The sequence below is a fragment of the Syngnathus typhle genome, linkage group LG18, assembly GCF_033458585.1.
Source record: "Syngnathus typhle isolate RoL2023-S1 ecotype Sweden linkage group LG18, RoL_Styp_1.0, whole genome shotgun sequence".
Taxonomy (NCBI): domain Eukaryota; kingdom Metazoa; phylum Chordata; class Actinopteri; order Syngnathiformes; family Syngnathidae; genus Syngnathus; species Syngnathus typhle.
This window is the reverse complement of record NC_083755.1, coordinates 5,529,058-5,542,225: the sequence shown is the minus strand read 5'-3', so window position 1 is coordinate 5,542,225 and position 13,168 is coordinate 5,529,058. Positions and strand designations below refer to the sequence as shown.

Below are 13,168 nucleotides of genomic sequence, written 5' to 3'. Positions count from 1 at the left end.
CTGTTGAATGTTGAAAAGTGAATTTGGAAAATTGCATTGTAGTTGTACACCCCGATAATTCGAATTTTTATAGGGGATATTTAATTACATCGAGCAGTATTAATTTGTATGACAACATGCAGTGTAAAGTTCCACCTGGGAAGTGTCTGCTTACCGTCACTGTGGCAATGAAGGCAGGAACGGGTGACGCTTGAATGAAGACATCTTGTTTTTTTGGTAGGCAGGTCAAATGCAGGACAAATATAATGGCGGTCCTGAAAGATTTTCCTGGGAGGGGGGGGGGGGGGGGGGATGATGGAAATCCTTGAGAGACCTAACATGCATACACAGACTAAGTAAGAAAATGTGTAAATAAGCACAAAGACAGAAGAAGCGTTTACATGTCTTTGTTGAATGTAACAAAAAGACACCATCTTGTCTGATATGTACAACAATTGTAGATGTTTCTCTGCTTTGGTTCCTCCACTTGTGTATTGATTGTGGAGCACGAGATTAAAACATTAGGATACTAAAATAAATTCATTTGGTTCTGTTGGCCCGGCACAAGTTGGTCCAGAGTCTTTCAGCTACTTGTCATTTTTCTTCTTGTAGTTCTACTCAGCCAAATTCTGCTCGCCAAACAAGTCGGGGTTCTCGGCCAGCGTGGGCCGGATTTTCTTCTTCTCCTTGAAGCGTCCTGAGTGGGAAACCTTGACATGGCGCCCCTTAGTGGCCGACTTATCCACGATTTTCTCCAACCGGGCGCTGAACTCGGTGGCCTCCGGAGTGGGCCCGCCGCCCCCCTGGGGGTCTTTGGTGTTGCTGCCGCACTCCGCCGGGATCTCGTACAGGACCTTAGACTCGGACTTCTTCTTGCGGGAGAAGCTGAGCTTCCACCAGCTGGGGTCAGACATGATGGCGGCGGGACGGATGAGAGACCTGGGGGACGCACAGCAAGGATGTTGGGTTCATGTGTGTGTGTAGGGTCACCTGACACTTGTCTCTCAACTGATGATGGAATCAATAATTTAATGAATGAGTAGCTTGTGTTCATATGAGCTGATGTGATGTCACTCAAACACTTTCCGGATGAAGTAACAACACTACGCAGCTCTTATCGATCGTTCCCATTCTACTATTGCATTATTACACTTAGGAAGTTGTTATCATAGGATTGTGTGGCGTATTTGACGATGAAACATTCTCTGTTTCATATGAGCAGCTATGCAAATAGTCTTATCGGCGACGTGCACACCTGTCGGCACAAAGGTCCCACATTGTTTGATCTGCAGTGTTGACTCCGAAAGTTGTAAATGTTTTATTTCTCTTTATGCTTCTAAGAGGGCTGTGGGCCAAGCTCAAATAAGTCACGTGTGTTTTTGTTTAACGTTGAAGTTATAAATATTGTGTTTATTGTTGTCTTTTTTTTTTCCTAATTGTTTTTGGTTTGTTAGTGATTGAGAGGAATAATGAGCCCCAAAAAGCAAGTACATCTTTTGTGATCCTGGTCAGCTGTTCCGGAGAATAACTTTGAACAATGTGCATATTTCCACCTGGTATGTCGGACTTTTGACTGTTGACTTACGGGAGGCCTAACTATGGTTAACTTTTAATAAGTTACCGTGTGTGTTCTGTCATGCCTCAACACATCGCAGCAGCCGGACAAAAAAATAAAATAAAACAGCGCGTACCTTTTTTGTCTTTTTTTTTCAACTCGATAACCGGCTGACGACGATACAAGTCGCTTGGCTACACTGACCACGCTGGCTTTGTGATTGCGACTTTTGATTTAAGTTATCCAAGTTGGTTACCATGGTTACAATAACACTCATACAGTCGATACAGAGAAACAATAGGCAGAGACATTTGAGCCAATCACAGTCAGTCAGTCATGTCCTACCTTGCTGGCTGAAGAAGATGGTCAGACGTGTGCTGCCATGCTTCAATTTTCTTTCCTCCTTCTTTTGTGGTCTTCCTGTCAGGTGAGCAGCATCTCTCTTGTCCGCTTGTCTTGTACCACAGACTTACCTTGTTAGCCTGCAGCCACCTGACACACACACACGCCTTGGTCCCTCCCAGCTGAGTGCAGGCATGGGTGACGGTGACTCAGTGAGACCTTCCTTCGGTCCACGTCGAGATTCCTGAAGGCTTTCCAAAACTGCACATAAATTTCCCTTTATCAGGTTCAAACGCCAGACGAGCCCTAATGTGGAATTTGGACTCACAATAAAGTGTTTGACTTTTCTTCCTCCTGTTTCGCAACTGGGATTGCACACATACAGACACACAAACACAAAAGTGAATGGAGAGTCAGTCGTGTTTTGCATAATGTGTGTGGGCTTTGCACACTTTGCAAATTTGCCAGACATTCAAATGCATTGAATGAATTGAACCACTGAAGAAAAGAGGAGATACCTTTCAGCTTAATATTCCTCTAAATCCAGATTTAGAAGTTGCTTTTCCTGATTCATCCGTGCAACATTGGGCCAACTCGTAATGGCAACATGGTTGCGCCATGACAATGAGGCTTGAACTCCCTGCAAAAAAAAAAAAGAATTTGCAAGTTAGTATCAAAAAATCTTTGCCAGTTAGTATCAACAAATGGTATTTATTAATTTGTCAAATGTTTGCACTCAGACCACTATTGCAGTTTACTTTTTTTTCGAATCCCACCTAACTTTCTTCTTCAGCCTTGATGATGCTGAACGGGATCCAAGCAATAAAATTGAAAAAGATGGCATCTCGGTTGTGAATAAAAATGCAAAAATAATTACTCTTGTTTGGTAAAATACAAAGCTCAGACAAAAAGGACAAAATTAAATAAACGCAGTATTAAAACGGGGTATTAATTCCCATTAAAGTGGAGCCAAATGACAAAACCTTGATTTGTCTCCCTCTACTGGCAGACCACGCGAAAATAAATTCTCGGCCAATCACCAATCAGAGACCGTTTTCAGCCAACTGAGGTCTGATTGGCGGGATCTGTCGGTACCGTAACATCGCCTTTTCCAATTGGCCGTCACTCTCATGACGTGTCAAAACCGGATGATGACTACTTCTGCAGAGAAAGCTTTCAGATAATCATGAAATAAAGCTATAAAACAGACTTTTAACAGAAGATCAAGTCATAATGGAGGTAGGAGGAATAAACAAACGAGCTCGATTAGAATTAGCGAAGCGTTTTAAAGCTCAATACGAGCTGTCTAAATTATTTTCTCACTCTAACAGAACATACAGAACGTACCAATTGATATTCAGACCAGCAAACTTCTAGGTAAGGCTGAAAACAATATTTTGTTCTTGTCAAGCCATACACTGAGTTACTTTTGTTCAAATGCAATGCATTAAAGTAGTCGGTGATGCATTCACTGTCATGCGTAGAGCAGTGTATCCGAACTTCATGTTAATTGCAACGACATTGGATTTGTGCATTTGCCATTGCAAAAATAATGTTCATATGCGTGTGTGTATATGCATTCATGTATATGTGCAGATTGGCTGATAGATAGGCGTCACTGCAATCTCAAGTGGCAGAATGCTGTCAAAGGGATCCGAGAAAAAATCAACTCCGCAATGCAAGACATGCCAGAGAATGAGGAGATCAAACAGCTCCTCTCAGGCTCCTGTAAGTCACGATGCATGGTTGCCATATGTGTGACATATTTTGATTTCAATGACTATGTAAAATACAAGATTTTATAACAGCCCAATTGTTCACGTTACACAGACATTCACTATTTTCACTGCTTGAGAATAGTGGAGATCTTAAAGGGGACGGAACAATCATCCAAGAACATCTTTGGCAAATATTCTTCGCAGAGAATGAAAGTGAGAAGACCCAAAAGCTGCTACTCTTATGGAATAACTTCAAAAGTATTCCTGATGTTTTGGTTGTGTGTTTGCAGGACTGGCAAGAGATTCTGCACTTGTACCAGGCTGATAACATCTATTTAGGTGAGTACAGCATCAATAAAAAAAAAAAAAAATGGTGGGAAAGGAGCAGGAAGTTAGCAAAGTGATTTTTTTTTTGTGTTATTTTTGTTTTACAGCCGAGGTGGCCAGCCTGCTGACTCGCAATGTAAGCTACGAGGGTCCGGCTCTAAGAAAGCAGCTGGCCAAAGCCAAGCAGCTCCAGCAAGACATGAGCCGGCGGGAGGTGGAGTGCCAGAGCTCGGCCGGTAACATGCGAGAGCATTACTACGCTGCCTGCAAGCAGTACGGCATTAAGGTGACTTCATTTAAAAGTAGACATAATTGTGTTTAGTGTCTCCCTAACCCGTTGTGCTTACTCTCAGGGAGACAACGTTCCTCGTGAGTTGCAGGCTCTGGTCAAAGATCTACCAGATGTTCTTGATAAAGTCGGGGCAGACGCCAGCAAGCTCGAAGATAAAATCCAACTGTACACCGCTTTCACCAACTTTGTATGCGAGTGGTGAGTGAGTACATAAAAAAAAAAGCCCCTTCCTTTCCTGCTCCTGAGCCGAGGAGTACCTGTGGGCAGGTCGGAGCCGGTTCTTCCTCTGTTGACCTTTGCACGGAAGAGAGGGAACGCCACCTTCTACGAGTGGAGAACCGGGAAGGTTCCCACGGTGGTGGAGAGGCCGCATGTGGAGGGGACACCTGTTGAAGCGCCGGAAGAGGACACGGTAAGTAACAAAATACTACCAACGACAATTATTATTATTTTTTTACCTTGAACATGTTTTTGTCCTCTAGATCGACTGGGGAGAATTCAGCATTCAGGAGCCTAGCTCGGAAATCACAGTTGAGGACGGGATTGACTGGGGCATCAGTGTGGAGCCCAGCTCTGAGGTCTGATCCATAAAAAAAAAATATTAAGAATGGTTGTGAATTTTTTTCCCCAATAATAAAAATCAAATGTGGCAAAATTGAACAACTGCGTATGCATGAGATCTCTTCACGTTGTCTGCCAACAGGGCGGTGGAGATGCGATTGACTGGGGGGACGGCGACGTCGCTCCTGTTGAGATTGAAATTGTACAAGCGGGCGCAGACTGTGAGTGAGTTTCCAACTAGACTTACTTGAAGATTTTTGGTTCTTAACGACGTACATCGTTGTAGGTCCCGAGGGCGTGGCGAAGGGGACCGATGCCTTAAGCATTCTGGAGAACGCTCAGTCCCGCGGACAGTTCATTGATGAACTCATGGAGGTAACGTATCTGCAGAAATATTGAGTCAGGAACATTTTTTATAGCAATCAAATATATTGAATTACAAATTGGTAAGATCTCACGCCATACCTGATAATCTCACGGTAAAATGCCGCAGAAGAAGTTGACAGTCACAGCCCCCTGTTCCTGTTCCCACGCAGCTGGAAACATTCCTCAGCCAGCGCCTCTCCGAGATGAGCCAAGAGAGCGACGTGGTAGCCATAAGTCAGTTCCAGTCGGCGCCGAACATCATCCAAATGCAGAGCAGCGAGCGCATTCGCGGCATGCTGTCGGACGTTCAGGACTTGCTGGGCCGGCTCACGTCGCTCAGGATGCAGCACCTCTTCATGATCCTGGCCTCGCCGCGGTACGCTGTCCCTGCGTTGCAAAAACCGGGCTCAGAATAGGAACATTTTATATACAGTTTGGTTTGCAGTGTCACAGGGGGGCTGCAGATGAATGTTAGCTCCAAAGCTAATCCGCTCATTTTTGCAGGTATGTGGAGCGCGTTACAGAGCTTCTAAGACAGAAAATAAATCAGGCCGACATTCTGGAGAGGAAGGCCATCGGCATGGTGGAGAAGAGGCTGGAAGCCTTGGAGGAACAGTCGAGGCTGGAGCCTCGAGTCGACCTGCTGATAGAACGCACACAGCAGCTAAAAAAAATGGTAATCACATTATTGGGCGTATTTATTTTATTTATTTCCTATAAATGCTTCACTATTTAATGTATTCCTCACAGATTGAAAGTGACATTTCCAAACGATACAACAACCGACCAGTCAACCTGATGGGCGTCATCATATAGAAAGTTTAACCAGGACAAAATAAAAGTTTTGTTTGAGTTAAAAAGTCTCGCCCTGTGTGTTCTGTTTAGTCGAAAACTCCCGAGGTATCCAAAAATGTTAATTCATTGAACTTTCTTCTACCTGTCACCGCAGGCCGCTAGTATAGATGGATTAGCAAAATGGTTAGTTTGTAGTAAATAACCAAATTTACTGAAATAGGATATTTGATGGTTGGGAGTAACTGCATTAGAGCATGAGCTGTGTCTAAAATAAATTGAATTCAGAAGGTGTCACCAGAATTCTAACCAAATACAATGAAAATAATTTGTTATTATTGAAAAAGTAAGAAAATACCGTGTTTGAAGGTGATGATGACATAAGCAACAAGAGCAGTAACATGTTGCACTGAATGACATCACTGAGTGGAACAATAATAAAAACAACTGCAAAATATGAGTCATATGAACCTGAGTAGAAGCTGTTTTTCTTAAGAGGGGAGAGTTCTGCCCCGTGACGCGTATGGCTTGATGATATTTATAAATCCGTGGAGGGGAATTTCACTCGGATGATGAAAGCTGGCGACTAGAATGTTCTACGCATGCGCCGTGCGAAAACGTGTTTTGCTGTCAAGCGCCGCAGCTAAGCTAACGCTAGCCGGAGCTAGCAATTCTGCAAGTCATGCTGGGCCATCCAAAGAGGGAAGGCTGGGTGGGATGCGCTTAATGGGACGAGGACAACACGATCAGGCTGGATTGTAATTGCGGCGTTTCGTGGACTTTGTGGCATGGAGACTTAAGACAAAAAAGAACGCTTCTTGACGTGAGTATTTAAGCAATGTTTTTAAATGCATAAACCGGTACATCAGGGCAAAAGACATCGTGACGTTAGATTATGCGTGCATCAAGAACCAATATTTGTAAGTACATTTATATTTACGCAGTCAAATAACTTGTTCCTTCAAGTAGTTTCAGGGGTATTTGGTATTTTGACAGCAAAAAGTAGCCCGACTAGGCTAACTGCAGAGTGACAGCTGCGAGTGCCAATGAAGGTTGAGTCTTTCTTTAGTCCCGCCCACACTTTATTTCTAATTGGGTGCTTACGGCTGCACTGGCGTGTCGCTTCCGCGTTTGGGCTGCGGCGAATGGCTGTTCCCTCACGTCAATCACCACTTGTTGCTAAGGAGATTGTTGACGCTGTCATCTCGAATACGGTGACAACGCCTCTCACTTTGTTTTAAAGGCGAATAGAAATCAGTGATCGTACCACGTGCATGTCAATGACTATAACAATGGCGAGTTTTGCTTGCATCGTGAGTTGCACAGTCGGAAGGTTAAAAAAAGAGGCTAAATGGTAGCCATCAGGAGGAAGAAGAGAGGGAGGGAGGGACCTTGTCTGCTGCTCGGCCGGCGTTCACCTTCAGCCGCACCGCAAGTTGTCCCGTCAAGGGAGGGGTAGGTAGGGTGATGCTCAAAGCGCTCCTCGATTTATTTTGAAAGGAAAGAATGACAGCGACCTTGTTGGGAGTTGACTGCGGTGTGGCGAGTGACTGAGTCCTGCCGGCCTTGTCCTTAAATGTGCAAATATAGCCAGCCGAGCTTTGAAGAGATGTCTGCAATGTCTGCTGCTTCCTCAGAGCTCCGTGGAGCATTGACGGTTGTTTCTCTTGCCAGGATGATGAAAATCATATGAAGAAGGAGCGTGGACTCTCACAAACGTTTGTGCACCCCCCCTACCCCCCAGAGATGAAAACGTTTCCCTCTGGACTCTCCCTAGCTCATTTTTAAGATCCAAAGTTCTCCTGTACTTCTTAGTTCAAGGCCCAAATTTCGTTTTTATTTTTACTTTCACCTTTTTGTTCCTTTTGCAAAGAAATGCTTTACCTGAAAAAGTACTTCACAGAGGGCCTGATTCAGTTCACCATCCTTCTGAGTCTGATCGGGGTGCGGGTGGACGTGGACACCTATCTGAGTAGCCAGCTGCCACCCCTGAGGGAGATAATCCTGGGCCCGAGCTCAGCCTACACGCCCACTCAGTTCCACAACCTGCACAACACGCTGGACGGCTATGGCATTCACCCCAAGAGCGTGGACCTAGACCAGTTTTTCGCCACCCGCCGCTTACTGAATCGGGTGCGCCAGCTGGATCGCTTCTCCGTGCCCAGCCCCGAGCTCGATACCTGGCTGGTGCACCGCGACGCAGAGAGCGAACAGACGGGCGGTGCCAGCATAGCCCTGGACAATGGGGGCGGCCTCGAGGACGTGAACGACCTCGACGCTGCCCCGGCCATGAGGGGGACTGGAGAAGGCGAAGGGGGGCCACCCGAGACCACCTATAACCTCAACGTAGCCGACGGCAGCCTCGGGGCAGTGGCGTCCGATGGTGACCAGGGGCAGGACAACAATGACGACCTCAGCAAAGAGGTAGTTGAGAAATTAATCAAATTTTTCACATCACTATTCAAATCAGATGGAGTCTCTCCCAGATGACTTAAGGTGAGAGGGAAAATACACAAATCATTTACAGTACATACTAACTCTTGCACTGCAGGACATCGACCTGATTGACATCCTGTGGCGACAGGACATCGACCTGGGCGCGGGCAGGGAGGTGTTTAACTACAGCAGACGGGAGAAGGACAACGAGGAGGTCAAGCCTCGCCCGGCCCAAGAGAGCAAGGACAATGAGGAGCTGCAGCGAGAAAGCTGGAGGAACGACGTTAACCTCCAGACGCTTCGCTCTGTGGACATTGAGACGGGAGAGAGCATCCCGCAGCAGGTTAAATAAATAGCTTCCTAGCTTTTGTTTGTTTGTCAGATTATTTTGAAAATAGTACCAGCCAGAGTGATGCCGAGTGCCGAATTTCAGCATCTTAAGTGTCATCTCACTCATTCTACTTTTTGGTGTACGTGGTGTGCAGCTGCCTGCCGCCGGCTCACAGACATCCCTGTCTCTGCAGGAGTGTTTGAGGCTGCTGGAGGCCACCTTCCCCTTCGGAGAAGATCCCGAGGTAAAGGCAGCCACCACGTAAAGCTCAGACCTACACCGAGCGGCCAAACTAAATGACAATTGCCAAATTAATTCTTGCAATAACACCTTATTAGTTAGTAGTGTCCCTCTGTGCGGCTGGCTTTACAGTGAAAGACAACTTTTTTTTTTTCTTCTTAGTTCCCCACCCCTGCAGCACCACCTGAAGTGGCGACCCCCGGTACAGAAGCACCGTCCACGTCACAGGGCCTGGCGCCTCAGCTGGACTTGGAGCAGCAGTGGCAGGATATCATGGCTGTCATGGAGCTGCAAGTAGGCAAAGCTCATCTCTTATTCTACACAACCACAAATTGTTGATGCTTCGTTAAAACATCTACAATCCACCCACTCATACTGGGTTTGAAATCCCGAATTTGTGTCAAAGGCCATGGACGTGAACAACAGCAGCGCAGGATGCAGCATTGACATCAGTAGGACATTGGCGACCGACTTTGGGCTGGTCCCGCCCGTGGCACCCATCCACCAAGACGTGAGCCTCCACCAAGCCTCGCTAGCCAGCTGCAGCCAGGAGTTTCCTACGGTTTTCCCACCTCATCTGGATTCGGCCGGCGGGATGAGAGGATCCTCCAGCAACTCCAGTCACATCAATGCCACTTTTGGGACAACCAACCTCACTGGACTCTTTTTGCCCCCCGTTCTCAATGCCACTGGTGCCAACGTAACCTCCACGCCCATCCCGCCGGACCCGTTTGGCGGGCTTTTGGAGGAATCCATGCTAGATGAGATCAGCCTCCTGGACCTGGCCATGGAGGAGGGATTCAGCCAAGCTCAGGCCTCGCAGCTGCGTGACGAGCTGGACTCGGATTCAGGCCTGTCCCTGGACTCCAGCCGCAGTCCGGCGTCGCCCAGCAGCTCAGAAACATCCTCCTCCTCATCTTCATCCACCTCAGCCACCTTCTCGGAGGAGGGCGCCGTGGGCTACAGCACTGCCGCGTCCGACTCGGAGGAAGGAGCTGTGGGCGGATACCAGCCCGAATACAGCAAGCTGTGCCGCATGAGCTTCCAGGTTGACAGATCCACTTTTGGATCACTTAAGTATATTATCTTGTTGTTTTGCATCTATCTCACCATCTTCTCTCAATCCTATCTGTCCATTTCAGGACAACTTCCACGGCCTCCCCCAGTTAGGAGGAATCAACCACAACCATACCTACAACCTACCACTTGGGAACCCTTTCACCGAACACCCAGAGCTCCCCAAGAAGCAGAACACCAAGAACTCCAAGCTTCCTCCTCCAACATCTGAGCTAATGGACAAGCACTCGAGCCGGGACGAGCGGCGAGCCCGCTCCATGAAGATCCCTTTCTCCAATGAAAAAATAGTCAACCTCCCTGTGGAGGAGTTCAACGAGCTTCTGGCCAAACACCAGCTGAGCGAAGCGCAGTTGGCTTTGGTTCGAGACATCCGCAGGCGTGGTAAAAACAAAATGGCCGCTCAGAATTGTCGCAAACGCAAGCTGGACACCATCATCAACCTGGAGGACGGCGTACACCAGCTAAGGCGTGACAAAGCCCGGCTACTCAAGGAAAAGATGGAGTTTCTACGTTGTATCCGGCAAATGAAGCAGAAAATGCAGAGTCTGTGCCAGGAGGTTTTCGCTCAAGTCCGGGACGAGCAGGGCCGGCCCTACCCACCCAGTCGCTACTCTCTTCAGTACGCCGCAGACGGCAGCGTTCTGGTGGTACCGCGCAGCGAGCAAACCCGCTCCAGGTCGGACAAGAAGACAAAGGACAAGAAGAAGTGAGGCCAGCCATCTTCTAGGGGACTTAATGCACACGCGCCGGAGGCAAGGCCCGCCAACCTGCCCGCGCTTGACTTTCCGTGTTTGTTTGCCCCCCTTTTTTTTTTTCTTTTTCATTCTGCTCCTCAGTATTTTCCCTTGACTGCTCATCTTTCCGGATTTCCAAGGCGGGAAACTGGATTGCAAGGACTTTTTTTTTTTTCAAGAGGTTGCTTTATGAAGGCCGGTCTGAGGACAAAAAGTCAGCCAGGGAGGTTGTGAAGGTCTGGGATTCACTTTCATAAAGTACCCGGAACTCCTCAAGAACTTCAAACTGCCACCTCCACCATCTGAGCTCAAGGGCAGAGTCCTGCATGAGCCAGGAACAAAACCAAGCCATGAACATGAAGACTGCTAATGACACGATCATCAAGATCCGACAACGAGGTCATGAGTATCCACTAAGATAGTTCATCAAGCTTCTGGCCTAGAACTTGAGCTGCTGCTCTTCTTTGACCTAGCTCTTTGCTTGACCACTTATTGTGGACTTTCAAGGCAGGAAAAAAGGAATGCTTAGTGGAGGCCGATCACAGGATTAAATCAGTCAGCGAGGAAGGTTCTGAAGAGCTGCGATCCACTTTCACCAAGCATCCGCAGCTCCCCCAAGAAGCAGAACGGAAAAAAACTGCCTCCACCAGAGCTTCTGGATCCTCATCACAAAAGATCATCAATCTCCCAATGAAGGAGTTTCAACAAGCTTCCGACCAAGAAGTCAAAAGCTTCTGCTCCTTATTTCGCTCTCCTCGCTCGTCCGCTCATCTTTCCGGACTTCTGAGATGAAGGTGATAAGGAAGACGGGGTTGCCTTGTCTTCTGTCTTTGGGTTAGGAGGTCTGCCAAGGGGTTGAAGAAGTAGTGCTGCCTTGCAATGTGTATCCACGTTATTCTAGATTTCCATCCACATGTACCGCCATTTCCAAAATGTTTGGCTTGATGCTCTCTGCTGACATTAACTCTACATAGTATGTAATCCAGGGGTTTTCAAGCTTTTTGGGTTCAGGGAGACATTTTTTTTTTCCTAGGATCCCCCCCTCTCCATAACTTTCCCACCAATCAAAAATACAGTATCATAATAAACATTTCAATGTAGATATTTAGGACTGTTAATACAAGGGTGTCAAACTCAAATTCCAGAGGCCATATTTGGTCTACCATGATTTTTGGTGACCCACTAAAGCTGTTTATCTGGTGCAATAAGGACTAACATAGCTAGCTATGCTTAAAACTTTAAACATGCGTCATCTAATAGTGGAACGTCAAATCAAAATTTAACAAAAATGGCTTATTGGAGTCTGCACCTCAAATGAGTTTGATAGAAAGATTCAATTAAATGCAGTTAAGTTGGGTTACTGATTGTCGCTAGCGGACATGCAATGCTAATTTAAAACATAGCTGCAAACAACAGTTTACAAAAAGCACATGTTGCCACGGATTGCTAATTTGGGAACCCTCAAATTACACCATACCGGACCATGGGTGGTCCGAGGAACACTATTGTAGTCTACGCAAGTCAGCTTACATGACTTTTTTTCCCCTCAGTTGTCAAATATCAGGACGAGGGGGAGTGCCAGGAGGTTTTTAAAATAAACCTCTTGCATCCCGTCTCAAATCTTAGGGACTGTTCTTAGTTTGGGTGAGTGTGAACACTGTGCGCGTGTCGGCGATGGAGGTTAAACTACTGTAGTTCGGAATGTCGTGTTGTGACGGGGACGCTCGTTTGTCTGGTACGGATGTTTGACTGAAATGAAATTGAAGCACGTAAGGGTGAATGAAGAGTGGAGCCCCAAGACATGAGATGAAGTTAGGGTGGGTGTTTTTTTGGCCATAGTATAATTTGGGCATAAAATATTAAATTGTGGCCACGGACAGGTTTAGTACCATTACGATGAATAACTCTGGCTATGAAAATCGAGCGCATATTCAGTAATTGCTTACCAAACTGTCAAACAGTTATCGCTACTCTGTGACAAGGAATTGAATTTTTTGTGCATGTTACACCTCACTAGTGGTTGTAGTATTTCCTAGCCACTAATATGCAAATTGTGCTCGTTATTATTCCTAATTCGTGGCCACAAATTAGCATTTTGTGCGCATGTTCTATTTAAATTGTGGCCAATTTACATTTGTTTGGGGCTCCGTAGAAGATTAATGGTTGCGAAAGAATCTTCTCACTGTCGCCAACTCTTGCATCCTGCTAAAACTTAAGCACTTTTTTTTGTCTGTCCTGTAAATATTTGTGTGTCAACCCCCCCCCCGTGCCACCTTTTAATTTAGAAGTAGTTCCATGTTTGCTGGCAATCAAGATTGTTTTTATGGATTCATAAAGTGTTTTTATTTCCACCTGTTGCATTGTCAGTGCTTCAATTGTATCAAATTTATATTATATAAAGTTTAAAACATTTAGTGG

The 13,168-nt window shown here is 46.3% G+C and overlaps 3 protein-coding genes across 5 annotated transcripts; 2 read left to right on the top strand and 1 right to left on the bottom strand.

Annotated features, from left to right (window-relative positions):
• Positions 1 to 370: 370 nt before the first annotated feature.
• On the bottom strand, positions 371 to 4,599 carry LOC133143221 (proline-rich protein 15-like protein A). Its single transcript, XM_061265056.1, has 5 exons — positions 4,471 to 4,599; positions 2,395 to 2,516; positions 2,205 to 2,241; positions 1,880 to 2,137; positions 371 to 918 (listed from the first exon to the last, which is right to left on the bottom strand). Exon 5 carries the CDS (start codon positions 891 to 893, stop codon positions 594 to 596), a length of 300 nt encoding a protein of 99 aa, XP_061121040.1. The 5' UTR covers positions 894 to 918; positions 1,880 to 2,137; positions 2,205 to 2,241; positions 2,395 to 2,516; positions 4,471 to 4,599; the 3' UTR covers positions 371 to 593.
• Positions 2,973 to 6,000, top strand: cdk5rap3 (CDK5 regulatory subunit associated protein 3). Its single transcript, XM_061265049.1, has 14 exons — positions 2,973 to 3,115; positions 3,208 to 3,253; positions 3,473 to 3,604; positions 3,707 to 3,807; positions 3,885 to 3,933; positions 4,029 to 4,207; positions 4,275 to 4,411; positions 4,481 to 4,625; positions 4,696 to 4,791; positions 4,917 to 4,995; positions 5,061 to 5,149; positions 5,311 to 5,516; positions 5,645 to 5,816; positions 5,891 to 6,000. The coding sequence occupies exons 1-14, from the start codon at positions 3,110 to 3,112 to the stop codon at positions 5,954 to 5,956; spliced, it is 1,503 nt and encodes a 500-aa protein (XP_061121033.1). The 5' UTR covers positions 2,973 to 3,109; the 3' UTR covers positions 5,957 to 6,000.
• Positions 6,001 to 6,571: 571 nt separating this feature from the next.
• Positions 6,572 to 13,101, top strand: nfe2l1b (nfe2 like bZIP transcription factor 1b). 3 transcript variants are annotated; one of them, XM_061265047.1, is made up of 7 exons: positions 6,572 to 6,755; positions 7,607 to 8,356; positions 8,517 to 8,711; positions 8,854 to 8,943; positions 9,102 to 9,233; positions 9,346 to 9,987; positions 10,082 to 13,101. In XM_061265047.1, the coding sequence occupies exons 2-7, from the start codon at positions 7,808 to 7,810 to the stop codon at positions 10,724 to 10,726; spliced, it is 2,253 nt and encodes a 750-aa protein (XP_061121031.1). In that variant the 5' UTR covers positions 6,572 to 6,755; positions 7,607 to 7,807; the 3' UTR covers positions 10,727 to 13,101. The 3 variants fall into 3 exon arrangements, with proteins under 3 accessions (XP_061121031.1, XP_061121032.1, XP_061121030.1); XM_061265048.1 differs by having other exon boundaries at positions 8,484 to 8,711; positions 8,893 to 8,943; XM_061265046.1 differs by having other exon boundaries at positions 8,484 to 8,711.
• The last annotated feature ends 67 nt before the right edge of the window (positions 13,102 to 13,168 follow it).